Source organism: Lasioglossum baleicum, chromosome 17 (assembly GCF_051020765.1).
Source record: "Lasioglossum baleicum chromosome 17, iyLasBale1, whole genome shotgun sequence".
Taxonomy (NCBI): domain Eukaryota; kingdom Metazoa; phylum Arthropoda; class Insecta; order Hymenoptera; family Halictidae; genus Lasioglossum; species Lasioglossum baleicum.
This window is the reverse complement of record NC_134945.1, coordinates 3,012,521-3,030,011: the sequence shown is the minus strand read 5'-3', so window position 1 is coordinate 3,030,011 and position 17,491 is coordinate 3,012,521. Positions and strand designations below refer to the sequence as shown.

Below are 17,491 nucleotides of genomic sequence, written 5' to 3'. Positions count from 1 at the left end.
ACACATTTAATAAAATATTACATTTAAGAAAGCTGACATAATTGCGCGCTTATAGCCCCGCGCCGTTTCACCGCAGCGCGCCTCGCCGTATCCCGACGAACGACCGCGCTAGTGGAAGAGCACCACTGGCGTCAACGCATGTCGGGCGAAGATATTTTGCTTTCTGGTTCGGTAAAAACGTCGACCATGCAAACTTCACAAGGGGGTTTCTCAAGATAAAAGTCTGCTCTTTCGCGTGGTATAGTTCAATTTTTCGCTGGACCCTTATTTTTTGAGATAAATTCGAAAATATCCGCAAAAATTGGTGCAAAAGTGGTGCATCTCCGTCTTTAATCATTGTTTAAACATGTTTAAACAATCATAATGTATTAATATTGGATATCACTGTATTCGGGAAAGTCTACAGAATCTTTTGCTGCAAACAACAATTCAATATCTTTTATAATAACATCGCAATATTTGTTTAAAGTTGAAAAATATGTCTTTTTTTAAAACTCCATTTTCTCAAAAACTGGACGTATAGGAAAAAAATTAAAACCAGATTCGGAATCAGCGCAAAAAACTCTGTAAGAAGGACCCAACAGTATATTGAAATCAAATTTGGTGTTGGACAGTGTTTTTAGCGTGAGCTGCTATAAGTACAGTGACCTAAACAAAACGATAACTTCTTTAAGACTGTAGTAATTGTAAGTATGGGATTTAAACTTTTTTGGGAAGCTAGAGCAATTAGTTTACTACAGGATGTGAAAAGAAGTTTTTTCAATTTGTACAATATTAGACAAGTATCGTTTTTTATAATGAGCGTCCGAATATTAATTCGGGTCACTGTACATTTACATCAGCTTGACAGAAGATTCGCTGTATTTAATTAACTTGATAAAAGAAATCTTACCGTGTTTGAGTTTCCCATTTTTGGTAAGCAGAAATGATAGAGGCTTGGGCACTTTGTCCGTGCAGAGGCTATCGTGTTGATCTGTCCTTACACCGAAAAGAGCGTTTCTTCCCACTTTCATGTACTGCTTGCCCATTATTTTGGGCGATCTGATCCCAAACAACGACCCTATGAACTTCATCTTGAACTTTTTGGAGAAATCGGCCGTCAAACAGGTTTTTCAATTTTCTTGAAACGTGTACACCGACTAATTAGCTGATAAGCGTATTCTTGTGAAAGTCCTATGGTACCATTCACGCTACAATGATTTAAGATAATTCGTAATATTCAAGATCATAAGGATGATATTACAATTGTTTTTTTAAAATTGTGCGTCCCTGGTAAAACAGGATAAGTTGATCGAATGTTTTGTGCTCTGTTTGTCGTCACCGCACCGTAAAAATCTCGTCATAGATAATCTACGATGTGTGTTACATGAGGAAGGTGTTATTTCACGTCACTTCTCCGAACATCGTTTTCGGAAATGCACACGGCTGATCCTTAAACCGTAGCCAGCGGTCATACGTTATTCTTTCTATCAAATTCAATCAATACTCACTAGTAACTCTTCAGTTTTCTTTATTTTCCTTCGTCGTCTTTGATTTAATTGAAACTTTTATTTCAATTTCTATTTTTATTTTCAATTAACACCTCGTTTTATTTCAAATCTGATAACTTATTTTCTTACGTCACCGATTATAAAGATGCCTCATGATATACGTTCAAGTCCTGCGCGCTGGTTTTTAAAAATGGGCTGTCCTTTTCTGAAACATAAAAAGAAATACTAAGATTTCTTGTTGCGATGTATGTTAACGACACTGTAACAATTAATTTTGAAACATTCTTAAAAATCTTTTGTTAAAATTTCTTTTACGTTACCCCCCCCCCCCGCCGTTGTCCAAAATAATAAAAAAAAAATCTGTGCAAAGTTTGAGACGATTAAACATTACAATAATTCAATCCTCAAGAGGCAACACCAGTAGATCTGGATAGGCTGCGTCTTATATGAGCTCTTACTTTTTTTCGTACAACAAACGCTTTTCAAAAAAATTCAAAAGAACATCGGAAAAAAATCCAAACATTTTTAATGAAATTTGAAAATTGAAGTGCGATCTCTTTTATCAATAAATATGAGCGAAGAAAGTGTTTTTTTAACTTGCGAAACTGTGTACTCTAGCACACAACACGAAGATTGAACTTATCATCTATTAAATCGTGAATGCATAAAAAGTGAAATAGTTTTTTCGTAATAAATGTGTATGAAAATAAGTTTACGTTAGTTGGAACCGAAAGACTTTACACGGGAATTAAGGTCAGTGAAACGAAATAACGCGAAGAATTTGAAGCAAAAAACATCGAACTACGAAAACTGGTAGCACTCACACTTTCACTACTTATTAGCACATGTACTTAGTGTTTACTCACGTCCCACATACATAGTTCCGCATCTGAGAAAGTCACAGGAATTACTTTCTCGATTATATGAATGATACTGACACAATATACCAGGATATTAACATACAGGTTGACCGGTCTCAATCTTTAAATAACAATTACTTAAATACACTACATGTTATATAAAAAAAATAGTTCAGATAAGAAGTGAATGGTTTTGGGGCTCCACAATCAGAAATATACATACATATATAAAGAATACATGTAGAATAGAAATATATGTATACAATATGAATATATATATTGTTGGGAATGGGGTGCTGATTAAACAAAGTCAGAGTTAATATTCGAAAAACAAGACTTTATTCAACGGCTCGGAACGAAACGTCTTTCCTTGAAAAGGGTCTGCAGCAGACTAACTAAAACTGACCTGAACAATACTAGACTCTCGAAAAAGGAAATGGGGTCCTATACAGAGTGGTGCGCCACATTTTGCCAGCTCAAATATCTTTGTTGTTTTTAAAGATACGTCAAATGTCTGAAGGACGAAGTTGCATGGTAAAATGGGGCTCATAAGATACCAACAAAATTTTTTTTTCATGTAATTTTTTATGAGATTTCAAGGTCACCTTCATTTTTTAAAATGGAATGAGGTATTTTTTGATACATCAATCGATGCAGCTGGACATTCGTTATAAAAATGTACTAACGTATGTATGTCGAAAAGTTAGTAGTTCAGGAGATAATTCAATTTAAATAACTCTAAAATACCATTACTGTCGTGTGCTAAGATGTTACACAAGTAAGTAAACACTAACGTCTTAGTACGACAGTAATGGTATTTTAGAGTTATTTAAATTGAAATATCTCCTGAACTACTAACTTTTCGACATACATACGTTTAGTCCTTTTTTATAACGAATGTCCAGCTGCATCGATCGATGTATCAAAAAATACCTCATTCCATTTAAAAAAATGAAGGTCACCTTCATAGCTCTAGAAAAAATTACATAAAAACAAACATTTTTTTGGTATCGTATAAGCCCCATTTTACCATTCCACTTTGTCCTTCGGACATTTGACGTATCTTTAAAAACAACAAAGATATTTGAAGCGGCAAAATGTGGCGCCCTACCCTGTATAGCATATCTATGGGTCTCTGTCTTATTTAGTGGCCTTGGTGCGTTAAGGGTTTTTCCAGGCAAGACCCTCTTACAACGTATCTGGCTTACAGCCCTTATACTGCCTTCGGTTATTTTAAGGTATTGTAATATATATACAGGATGTCCCAAAACCCCTTCGACTCCGGGAAATGGGAGGTTCCTTAGGTCATTTGAAGCAACATTTTCCTTTGCACCAATGTCAGCCGGGGCTTTGTTTAGGAGTTATTAACGAAAAACACGGACCAATCAGAGCGCGACCTAGACGCGCGATGGCACGTTCAGTCCAGCGCGCCGGGAGACGAGCGTGGTGTAACGCCGCGATGCCGTAACGAACAAGAGTTTCTCGAGATTATGTGAATCCTCCCCGATTTGGATGAGCTTTGGATATGTTGTCAAGACCATCATTCTGAACAACATTTCCCTTTATAGTTTTTGTCGGCCGGCTTTAGTTTACGAGATACATAATTGTAAAAACTTGTAATTGTAAATCGATCGATAGTACTATCTTCTACCCGATTTGGATGAGCTTTGGATATGTTGTCAAGACCATGATTCTGAACAACATTTCCTTTAGACTTTTTGACGGTCGGAAGAACTTTACTTGTCAATTCATATGGGTGGATCTCTTTACCCGACTTACGGCAACCTTACCCGAACGAGGGAAGAAGCAGAAACTGATTGTATTAAAAACTCACTTATTCAGCCGTAAATCCATTTGCTGCTTCGAAATGTGTGTCACTGGGTCACTCGGTGACGAACTGCACAGATGTCTTCAGGTATACGACAGTACCGAAAACTAAGGGATGCGCGGTCAAGTCGACGATCCAGAATTTAACTTTCACTTTCGAATCGATAAATAATTCGTATGTTTATTTTACACAGATGCATTGAAATTTTTCCACACTCACAATCACTGTTCACATTTGTCACCACATAGTTATGCACTAATAATATTTGCTTAAACTAATTAAACGATTATTTAATCTAATCACTAGACTGCGGATCTTTATGTAAATTGAAAGTTGGCTGCCGCTATTGCAAGGGACAGGAGCCAGACAGATATTTGATTCTTACTGTGATCATTTTAAGAAGTTGAAAATAATACATTGGTGTTTTAAAATTATTTAAATCTCTCTAGTGTCTTAAAATGCACCTACTCATGTTTGCTACAAATGCATGAAATCCGCAGTCTAGTGATTGCATTACCTGATTGTTGTGATTTGTGGAGCAGGACAAGGGATATGGCAATTATTATTAGTGCATAACTATGTGTTGACAAATGTGGACAGTGATTGTGAGTGTGGAAAAATTTCAAGGCATCTGTGTGAAATAAACATACGAATTATTTATCGATTCGAAAGTGAAACTGAAATTCTGGATCGTCGACTTGACGCGCATCCCTTAGTTTTCGGTACTGTCGTATACCTGAAGACATCTGTGCAGTTCGTCACCGAGTGACCCAGTGACACACATTTCGAAGCAGCAAATGGATTTACGGCTGAATAAGTGAGTTTTTAATACAATCAGTTTCTGCTTCTTCCCTCGTTCGGGTAAGGTTGCCGTAAGTCGGGTAAAAAGATCCACCCATATGAATTGACAAGTAAAGTTCTTCCGCGACCGACAAAAAGTCTAAAGGAAATGTTGTTCAGAATCATGGTCTTGACAACATATCCAAAGCTCATCCAAATCGGGTAAAAGATAGTACAATCGATCGATTTACAATTACAAGTTTTTACATTTATCGCGTAAACTAAAGCCGGCCGACAAAAACTGTAAAGGGAAATGTTGTTCAGAATCATGATCTTGACAACATATCCAAAGCTCATCCAAATCGGGTAGAAGATAGTACTATCGATCGATTTACAATTACAAGTTTTTACAATTATGTATCTCGTAAACTAAAGCCGGCCGACAAAAACTATAAAGGGAAATGTTGTTCAGAATGATGGTCTTGACAACATATCCAAAGCTCATCCAAATCGGGGAGGATTCACATAATCTCGAGAAACTCTTGTTCATTACGGCATCGCGGCGTTACACCACGCTCGTCTCTCGGCGCGCTAGACTGAACGTGCCATCGCGCGTCTAGGTCGCGCTCTGATTGGTCCGTGTTTTTCGTTAATAACTCCTAAACAAAGCCCCGGCTGACATTGGTGCAAAGGAAAATGTTGCTTCAAATGACCTAAGGAACCTCCCATTTCCCGGAGTCGAAGGGGTTTTGGGACACCCTGTATATATATATATATATATACACATATATTTTGGATTTACCGACAGTTTCAAAATCGCCTATATGTATACATATATAATATAAAGTCTCCTATATAAAGACTACATAAACCCCTTACCCTACGATTTATTTCACGTTTTCAGTGATTAAAACTCTTTTTGTAGTTCGTAATTTCCTAAGAAAGGAGAAAATTTACATCTATTGTTTGCCTCTACATGTTCTCCAATAACTATACATGAACGAAACCAAAATAGAATTTCATCTTGGTGTAAAGGAAATTAACCTATTATAAACACAAAAACGAATCCCTATATTCTCGAAATAAGAAAAAATGTTTTCAAATTCGCCTCCGAGACCGCAAACGACAGTAAAATCGAATTTTACTGGGTACTGGCTCACACGGGGATTCTGGGCAACGAGACTGCTGACGCATTAGCGAAATCGGCGGCTAACACGATAGCAGCATCCTCCACAGTGTGGCCAGATTCATGTTGAAACCAACATCTTTTCCCCCTCCAGGCTCTCCACCTTATCCCCTTCCACTATCCTATTCCACCGTTCAGTCCCTACCGCGCACGCGCAACGTGTCTTCCATTCGCCTCACTCTGCCTCACTCTATTCTCGTCGCGCAACGTGTCACATAATCACATATTACTCTGGTCATCAGAGAGGGGGTACTTGTATTCCCCCCGATTCCTTTCCGATTACTCCTGTCTGAACACACTGATCCTCCATCAAAATTCCCTTCACGGATCTAAGGGAATCGGCTAAATCAGTGGCAATACAAAATACATATAATACCATAGAGAAAGAAGGTTTATTCAAAGGTGTAAACTACTTCACACACTTCCACAACCGAAAGTCAAAACCGTAGTTCAGTCACACAAATCTCCAACGTGAGATTATTACAACGGTAAACAGATGTAGATCAGGACACTACAATCTTGCCAGTTCTCTCTTTCGAATAGGTTTCATAAATGATCCAAAATGTCATTGCGGTTATGAAACTCAGGATATTGACCATGTGTTATGGCAATGTCCCACGTTTGCTGAACAGAGATTGGAATTTATCAAACAATTACAGAAACTGCATTCTTTTCTTCCGCTTTCATGCAATGTTCTATTCTCCAGACCTACGGTGGAAATATGCAAAATAAGTTCATCGTTTTTGAAGGCCTGTGATCTAAAACTTTAAGATAACGGTACATCTTTAAAACTACTCGAGTATTGATATTTATATTTTGTATTGTATTATAAAAAGTATCACAATGTATTGAAAATTTATGTATTGCAAAATAATCTCTACCTAGAGATTCAAATTGTATTGAATAAAAAAAAAAATAACATACATATTTATTTGACTCTGTTCAGAATCTTCATCACGAGCCAGACACGATATTGTAGGGCAAGGGGTTAAAAATACATATGTAAAGAAAGTACGTGGTACTCCCTTTTAAATTATTCCACGCACTTACGGGCGCGTTGGTAATTAGTTTAGTAAAACAAACACCGGATGTAGAGGGAGAAACATATACAGGGTGTTCCAAAATTCGGGAAGTTCACGAATTTTGAGACACCCTGTAGAGCAGGCATGCACAGCTCTTTGCTCTCAGAGCAGCTCCCGTGCTCCCAAGTTGCTCCCCGTATGCTCTCAGAGCAGATCGGTCGTATGGAAGGGGAACCCACTAAGCGTGACTTGTAAACAAAGCACGAAAGAAGACGAGTGGGAGGGGCGTGGGGAAGTGCAGAGCGCGCCGGAGTGGTCAGACTACAACAACGTAGACGCCGCCCCCACTCTCATACGCTCTTCTTCTCGTCTTCTCTCGTGCTCCGTTTACAATTGGTGGGTTCCCCTTCCATACGTCCAAGCAAGGTCACTGCTCCGACCCCTGCTCAGAAGCAGGGTCGATTGCTCCTGCTCCCAAATCGTTCACCTGTGCATGCCTGCTGTAGAGAGAAAGACTGATGTGTCATGATAGAGGGAACACGCGCAATGTTTAACCTAAAGAGAAAAGTGATAATCGTAGAGATTGTAATTAGGGAAAGGACATAAGGAATAATTGACGTTTAATGTCGTTTCTCTTTTTACAGGTAAGCCTTGTAAATAGTTGTAAATAGGAACATGAATAATACAATAAAAAAAAACTTCTTGTTGCAAGAGAAACTCAGTTCTGTTATTATTCCTGTATTTACCTAATCATTCGGAGAATTAATTAACATCTTTTATAATAACAGCATAATATTTGTTTAAAGTTGAAAAATATGTTTTTTTTCAAAACCATGTTCCTCAAAAACTGTGCGCATAGGGGAAAAATTAAGGATAGATTCGGAATCAGCGCAAACAACTCTGTAAGGACCACCCAACAGTAGTTGTGGAACAAATTTGGTATTGGACAGTCTTATTGTGGGAAGAGTCAAGAAATATACGATTGACTAAATTATTAGATTCATAACTAAACTTCACCAAATTATTCGAAATTTTATAAGCAGCCTTTATGCTTGCGTACGAATCGTGCCGCTTGAGGCGCTGCGAGAGAGAGTGTCGTGCGTAAAGCGTGTGCGCGCGTTAGGCCGTCCACACACGGGTCGATCGTCGATTCGGTCGACGCGATTCCAGTCGCATGCGATAAATAAATAAATAAAAAATAAATAAAAAATTAAAAAAAAAATAATAATAACCTATGTAACCTAAATACATAGACCACATCGAAGAGTGCAATGCACTCAAACTACAAAAAATAGTGGCCAAATCATTTAAATTACATGAACTGCACGAACTTACCTCCATGAGTCGCGCGGATCGTATACGATCCACGCGATTGTTCTGCTTCGCTTCCGATCGCACGCGATTGGAATCGCGGAAATTTCAGTCGGACCGATTTCAGTCGACCACGAATCGACCCGTGTGCGGCTCTCCATTCATTTGCATTGGAAGTCACGCGGAGGGGAACCTTTTGTAACTCCTCAGATGAGCATTGCTCCTCATAGATGAGGTTGGTGGAAGTTCAACAGATTTCCCTCAATCTTCGCTCAATATACCATAATACTTCCGGATTAAATCAACCTGAGAAGACAACTCCCTTAGAACACGCCCACTCCACAGAAAATTGTACAACAGTTTATCAATCCCTGTAACTTCAATTTTTTTTTACTTTGCCTTTTGTTTTTGTTTTTCATAAACCTACATGATTATATTCAACTATGTAAATAAAAAGCTTACCTTAATGTTATTAGTATGCGTAATAACATAAAAAAAGATAATAAATAAATAATAACCTATGTAACTTAAATACATAGACCACATCGAAGAGTGCAATGCACTCAAACTACAAAAAATAATGGCCAAATCATTTAAATAACATGAACTGCACAAACTTACTTCCATGAGTCGCGCGAATCGTACGATCCACGCGATTTTCCAACTTCGCTGCCGATCGCACTCGATTAGAATCGCGGCGATTTCAATGTGCGGCTCTTCATTTATTTTCATTGGAAATCACGTGGAGGGGGAATCGCATGCTACTGGAATCACGTCGACCGAATCGACGATCGACCCGTGTGTGGACGGTTCATGCGACGGACGCGATTTCAGTCGACCACGAATCGACCCGTGTGTGGCTCTTCATTCATTGCATTGGAAGTCACGTGGAGGGGGGAATCGCATGCGACTGGAATCGCGTCGACCGAATCGACGATCGACCCGTGTGTGGACGGCCTTAGTGTTTTTGCTTCAATTTCAACACTTCAATTTCAATTTCACTTTCAATTTCAGCACTCCAATTTCAACTTCACTTTTCCAATTTCCACTTTCATTTTTCAGTTTTAACATCAATTTCAACTTCAATCTTCCAGTTTCAACATCAATTTTTCAATTTCAACTTCAATTTTTCAAGTTCAACTTCAATTTTCCAATTTCAACCTCAATTTTTCGATTTTATCTTCAATTTCAAAACTTCATTTTCAATTTCAATTTCAACCTTAATTTTTCAATTTCAACTTCACTTTCAACTTCAATTATTCATTGTCAATATCAATTTTTCAAGTTCAACTTCAATTTTCCAATTTCAACCTCAATTTGTCGATTTTATCTTCAATTTCAAAACTACATTTTCAACTTCAAATGCTCGTAGAAGCCCCTTTCGTTTTTCCGCTTATATCTCGGAAATTATGCGTCCTAGCGATGAAACCATTCTATACAAAATTAAAGGTGACAAAATGTGCCATAAGATTGACTGCATTCAGTTTTTCGCTATTTCGTCATAGTTTCCGAGATATTCACGCTCAAATTTCACTAATTGTGCTGAAGAGTTAGCTAGTCATATAAGGCAAAAATTTCTTTTTCACAATTAGTGAACTTTGAGCGCGGATCTCTCGGAAACTATGCGAGATAGCGAAAAACTGAATCGAATCAATCTTGTGGCACATTTTGCCGGCTTTAATTTTGTGTAGAATGATCTTATCGCTATGACACATAGTTTCCGAGATATAAGCGGAAAACCGAAAAAGGGGACCTTCTACGTGCCCCCCTGTACACCGCTCACCTTCCGAGGAGTAGGGACTTTTAGTATGTTTACTTCCTAACTAGTCCAAACAAAGACCCAAAGTTAGAAATTGTGTTCCTTCCATTTCCCTCTACACCCCCCTTACGAGCATTCATTGACTGGACTATGAGTCCTTAGTTATGCCTTACTAATCTTTAATTAGTCTTTGGTCAGTATTTAGTTAAACTGTTGTATCGCAGGATATACATATCTATGATATTACACAATAAACCTCTTACAATATAACATTAACTATTTAATTTGATGATGTTTTCGGTGCTACGGTTTCTATCACTTAGCAAATCTAGCAATTTTGCAATAAACTTTTCTTCTTTCCTAACGTACTTTAGAACGTGCGTTCTACACCAGCAACCTATACAAATCAGTTTTTCAATACTCAATTTACATAACTAAAGTTATTATAGCAAACGCAAATTTATCCTTTGAAAAAGGTTCAAAACTGAACCAAAACGTTAGGAAAGGAGAAAAGTTTGTTGCAAAATTGCTAGATTTACTAAGTGATCGAAACGGTAGCGCCGAAAATATCGTCAGATTAAATATTTAACATTCACGATCGATGATCGAGATTCTTTTATAGCACTGACTATTTAAAAATTATTCGAATCCAAATAAAATTTTTATAAATATACAAACTTGAAGCAACTTTATGTTTCACGTGTTATTAAATATTTTCTGTGTCTTGCTTCCCGAAACGCACTGCATTAATATTCAATTTTACTTATCATCAAACTTCACATTTTAATGTAATGAATAATCTTTAATTACTATTGATTATGCTTCAGTCATTGTTCAAAACATTGTATGTACAGGGTGTCACAGAATTATATGTCGTGGACACCATAGCGCGATTCTACACCCCCAATTTATTAAACAATGACGTAAGAAACCCCCCGCAAAATTGACCTTAAACGTGGAAAACAAGGTAAAAAACCAACATTTTTTTTAAGAATTAAGATTTTTAAAATTTTTATACCAAAATTTTCTTTTAAGATTTAAGATTTAAGATATTCAAAGAAAAATGTGGTATAAAAATTAAAAAAATCTTAATCCTTAAAAAAATGTTGGCTTTTTTACCTTGTTTCCACGTTCAAGGTCAATTTTGCGGGGGGTTCCTTACGTCATTTTCGACTAAATCGGGGGTGTAGAATCGCGCTATGGTGTCCACGACATATAATTTTGTGATACCCTGTACATATGTGTGTATAGTAAATGCATACTACAGGTACTTAATTTGAATACCAATTGTTCTTTGGACAATTTGGCAGGAGGATTGAATGAATCGAATTTTAACGAAATAAAAATAGATGTCCGTATGAAACAGTTTCACATTCTATAATTCATCGCGTAATACTGTTATTATCTATTTTGCATACGGCCTTGCAGCAGTGTCATAGAACAAGTTCAGGCTCCTCTCACTCATTGACGCAGACATTATTCAGTTTTCTATTAAACATTCATATGGTAAATAGCGTCCATCGGTTAATTGCTATTACTATTACTGTTTTTGTTTTGGAATAGCAGTAAATTGTATATGTAGGAGATATGTTAGTAAACGTTACGTTTTTAAGGGAGGCATCTTGGATTACCTTGACCTTGACTCCCACGATTTACCCAGAACTCACTCTATGCGCATAATTTTTCCATTGTAGATGTTTTTTAAAGTGAAACTTCTCTGCTGAGGGGGCTACAATTTTCTAGCGTTACGGAAGTGACGAAATTTCGCGAATAACCTCGAATAGTTTGAAGCCATGTGTATAACTGACATAGATCTACAAAACATATATTTTAAATTTGCTTTAAGGGCCCTAATAAAAAAGTTTTAAAAAATGACTTTTTTATTTTTGCATGTAACTTTGTAAATTATAATTTGTTGGAAAATCTCTTTTGCATATCATTTCATAAACCAGTGCTTCTAATTGATTATAAAAAATCAGGTCGTTTGTTACAATCATAAAAAAGTTATTCTGTTTTAAAGGGCGTTCGAATACTTTCATGAGCCACTGTATGTCTGTCCTTGTCGCACAGTTCGACCCTCCTTGTCTTGCGCATTATGGGAACTTCCGAAACAATCAGCCCGCGTAACAATTGTTAATAACTAATTAACCAGAGTTAATTTGTGAACATTTACAATTGGATAACATAGAACCAACCTCCAGCTACTTTCGCATACAGTTTCTCATCGGATTTTGTTCCGACTGAAAGATTTATAAACAATTATCCAAACCCTTGTTCTAAACTAAACTGAAAAATGTTGACAGGTGTCGGGTAAGTAAAAAAACATACGCGTGGAAAACCACGCGCGGTAGAAGTGGAACTTCTTGCAGTCTAGTGATGTTTAGAAGTAAATTAAGATTGGAAATGGCAAATAATCTTAATGAAGCGACAACAAGATCAGGAACAACTCTCGATGCAGTATTTGCAAGACATTTAGAGAAAATTGAATCAAGAATATTTATATATCATATTTTAGCTAGCACACAAGCCAATTGTTTCAATGATAGAATCATAGAAAATCATAGAAAAAATAATGAACAATCAAAATTTCCGACGCAAAGAAGGAGAGCGTACGGGAAAGAAAGAGACATAGTTCACACACACATAGCATTTCCCATACGCTCTCCTTCTTTGCGTCGCAAATTTTGATCGTTCATTATTTTTTCTACGATTTTCTATGATTCTAACATTGAAACAATTGGCTTGTGATAGCTAAAATGTGATATAAATATTCTTGATTCAATTTTCTTTAAATTTGCATTGAGAGTTGTTCCTGATCTTGTTGTCGCTTCATTAGGATTATTTACCATTTCCAATCTTAATTTACTTCTAAACATTACTAGACTACAACAAGTTTCTTTTATTGAGCCACTGAAACCTATTATAGGTTTATTTGAGCTTTTACAATTATACAATACATTATATGACTTTGACAAACCTATGTCAAAGTCAAGGTCATCTGAGGTGCCTCCCCTAAACGTAACGTTTACCGAATATTTATATATAAATTTCAATATGTAATCATATTTGATTGATTAACATTTAATTGAATATGTATATTATACATACATACATAAATAATTCACAGGCTTTATGCATCGCAGTTGCTGACATTGATAATACTGATACATTACTATTGTAGATAATGTAAACAGAAATTGATCATAAAACATTGACAGCACGTCAGTTTTTCCTTCGTCTCTTTTCATAATTAGCTGAGTCGGAGATCTTTTTGAATTTAAAATTCTACTACTAAGTAGTACAAGTGTGCCACAACTTACAATTTCAGTGCGTTTACACTTATTTCCGGTAGCGCCGTTAAGTACACTATTAGCATTTGTGCATTTCAATTGATTTATTATCGTAGCTTATTAACAAGCATAGCAGTGTATCCATAATTCATGAACCGCAACCACTTTTTAAGCTGTGATTCTTGTTCATTTGGAACTATTTTTTGTTACACAATTACTGTCCACCAATATCCCAGTAATAATTATACATCGCTAGCAAGTAATCTTACCACTACTGGTTAAATTTCCGATTTCCAATTTTTTTATTTTAGAATTGTTGAAACTACAACGAGAGATGCTGCCATTAGGAATTACATAATTCTCTTCATTCAAACACATATTGTAATCAAAATTGCAATCTAAATTAATTCCACTGTGGAAGAATACTTCCACTGAATATATGTACATAGTATGTATGTATAAATCAGTTGACGAATATCTTGGCATTTTGTATTTAATCAGGCTACAGAACGTGAGATACTTCTGTAATTTGTGTTGAAGAGAAATATGTCTCCACAGAAAAATTGATTCACAGTTTAAAAATTTCACATAGTATCTTTTAACTCGAGAGTTTCTTAACGACAAAATATCAATAATATTTCTACCATAATGACTCCTCTTGGGATTAACTATTGATTACTCATTCAGCAACTTTCCATTACCTCATAACATTCATTATTTTCATTTATTGCCAGGAGAAATCGTAACTATTGTAGAAACGGAGAATTGGTAATTTATTCTTCTCGGTAATAATTAGCGCACTATAAAACCGCATAAACTCTCTTATGTGCATACTAATAGAGTGGTAAACGACAAATGCACAGTAGATCATTCTTACTATTAGATAAACAATGAGAAGTGTTGAATTTGCAGACAGGAATACAGACAGACACACTTACTACACCATACAAGTATGGTCTTGAACATAATGCCTCGTACAGGTCTGAACATTTCGACGAACCGCGAAAGCTTCGACGAGTGCTGCGATCGAGCAAAACGATACGAAGTGCAAGAGTTCCGTGAAAAATATTCCAAGGAATTGATTGTGACAGCTGCCCGTACACCGACACCTCCAGCAGCTGTATTCAGTGCAGAAAAGGCATTGGCCTTAGTTTTTGATTGTTCATTGTCCAAGTATCAATATGAAATGCCTCGGAAGGCGGCTCAGGAAATTGGCAGTGATATTTTTCCGCGCTATCGCCAATTGCTAAATGTGAAGAAGGAGTGTTGTCCTTCGGATGTAAAGGTGACGAAAAGCTCTGGGAGTGTCAGCCTCCAAGGATTGCTAGATCACACCGCGACAAGAATTTTGAAAAGCAAATCGAATTATCTGGAAGAAATTGGAAGTGATTTGACCCTTGATAGTTCATCTGGGCACAGCGAATACAAACAGGCCTTCAATGAAGAAAATGTTACCGATTCACATATATTTTTAACATCTGTCGCGTGCCGATTTATTTGGAAGAAAAGGAAAAAGCCACAGCTGTTTGGAAGAATACAAGGCCTTCATCAACTCGATTTTGTAGGCCCATCCAATTTACATTTACCGCAGAAACACCGGAAGTAATCAACAATAAAGTAGAAAGAATAGAGACAGAGATTAAAAATCTGAATGATACACTGTCCTAGAAATTAATAGAAGAATCTTCAGGATAAAACATAGGCTTTTATTTATGATGATCGATGGGAACATTGCGAGTTCTGTAACAAAGTTGGATATTGTGCGAAATAAACCACATTCTGGAGATGCCCTTACCATGGGCTTATCACCTCTGCACGCAAGGATTAAATTTATGGAATGCATTCTGCATATTGCTTACAATAGTTCCTTCAAAAGTTGGAGAGCGAACGCACAAACAAAAATCGAGCAGAGTGAGAGGAAAAAACGTGGTAAAAAAGCATTCAACAAGAGTTCGTCCGGAGAATGGGACTTAAAGTTGATTTTGTGAAACAAGGCATGGGCACTAGCAATGATAAGGCTGACAAAATGTGCCACAAGATTGATTCGTTTCAGTTTTTCGCTATCTAGCATAGTTTCCGAGATATCCGCGCTCAAAGTTCACTTTGGTGGTATTATTTGTTCGAGTTAGTGTTTTTGCTTCAATTTCAATTTCAACTTCAATTTCAACACTCCAATTTCAACTTCGCTTTTTCAGTTTTCACTCCCATTTTTCAGTTTCAACATCAATTTCAACTTCAATTTTTCAGTTTTAACATCAATTTCTCAATTTCAACCTCAATTTTTCAGTTTCAACATCAATTTCTCAATTTCAACATCAATTTCTCAATTTCAACATCAATTTTTCAAATTCCACTTCACTTTCAACTTCACTTTTTCAATTTCCACTTACAGTTTTCAGTTTCAACATCAATTTCTCAATTTCAACTTTAATTCCAACCTCAATTTTCCAATTCCAACTTCAATTTTTCAGTTTCAACATGAATTTCTCAAATTCAACTTCAATTTTTCAATTTCAACTTCAAATACACGTAGAAGGTCCCCCTTTTCGGTTTTCCGCTTATATCTCGGAAATTATGCGTCCTAGCGGTAAGACCATTCTATATAAAATTAAAGGTGACAAAATGTGCCATAAGATAGACTGCATTCAGTTTTTCGCTGTCTCGCATAGTTTGCGAGATATCCGCGTTCAAACTTCACTAATTGTGCTGAAGAGTTAGCTAGTCAAATAAGGCAAAAATTTCTTTTTCACAATTAGTGAACTTTGAGCGCGGATCTCTCGGAAACTATGCGAGATAGCGAAAAACTGAATCGAATCAATCTTGTGGCACATTTTGCCGGCTTTAATTTTGTGTCGAATGATCTTATCGCTATGACACATAGTTTCCGAGATATAAGCGGAAAACCGAAAAGAGAGGGGGACCTTCTATGTGCCCCCTGCACCCCGTTCACCTCCTCGGAGTAAGGACTTTTAGTATGTTTACCACCTCCTAACTAGTCCAAATAAAGTCTCAAAGTTAAAAATTGTGTTCTCTCCATTTTCCTCTACACCCCCCTTATGAGCATTCATTGACTGGACTAGTTCGGCGCGCTGTTCAGTGCGCTATTCGGCGCGCTGTTTGTCGAAATGTTTAGGTCTGTACGAGGCATGGCTGACAGATATACGTCACATTTAAATTAATTGTTATGGATACTTTGATTATTTTTCAGTTTATATTTGTTTTTAGTATTGTTAGTTTGTAAATAACTCGATAATTAACTCGGTTAATTTGTAAATAATTGGTAGATGATAGCGGACGTACTAGATCTGTCACTTTCAACGGGCCGATCCGATGAAACCCACTCGGTTAGAACGTCATGAATTAACAACGATTAACATTCAAGACAATTTTTTTTAGTTGTTGTTAATTAAAAAGTGTAATTACCCGTTTTGTTTCCTATAATCTAGTTTAATTTTGTAAAAATAGATTTGCGTCATAACATTAAAATAATTCTACAACTGTAATTCAATAATAATATGTTTGTTGTCAATAATAATATGTCTAAATTGACCTATTCGTTCTACATCGTTTGCTAATAGACTGACATTTATGTAAATATGTCATACAGAAGATGGTTATGGTTAGAAGAAACGTAAATATCACACTGCACTGGCACGGAATAAACAACACACTCCAATATTGATTGCATCGTATAAAGTGCAATTCCTTGAATTTGCATAAGCATATCATCAGCCGAACAACGATTACCTTTATATAAAACAGGAGCAATTTTAATTGATACCAGATAGCTAATAAAACTGACATTTACGTAATGAATGCACGAAATTAGTGTCAAAAAGTAACATGACATTTAAATAGTCATAAGTCACGAAAGAAGTTTGTAAGTAATATGTATTTATAATGATTTCCAGCCACACAGTTAGACATAACTGGGAATCTTCACTTATTACGTTAATTGTTGGTAT

The 17,491-nt window shown here is 36.4% G+C and overlaps 1 protein-coding gene across 1 annotated transcript in view; it reads right to left on the bottom strand.

Annotated features, from left to right (window-relative positions):
• Dsb (scavenger receptor class B member debris buster) overlaps window positions 1-17,491 on the bottom strand; it is a 221,053-nt gene that overhangs the window by 137,456 nt on the left and 66,106 nt on the right. Inside the window, exon 2 of the mRNA XM_076441851.1 lies at window positions 893-1,695. Within this exon, the coding sequence (XP_076297966.1) occupies window positions 893-1,073 (181 nt within the window). The 5' untranslated portion in view covers window positions 1,074-1,695. The remainder of the gene's footprint in view (window positions 1-892; window positions 1,696-17,491) is intronic.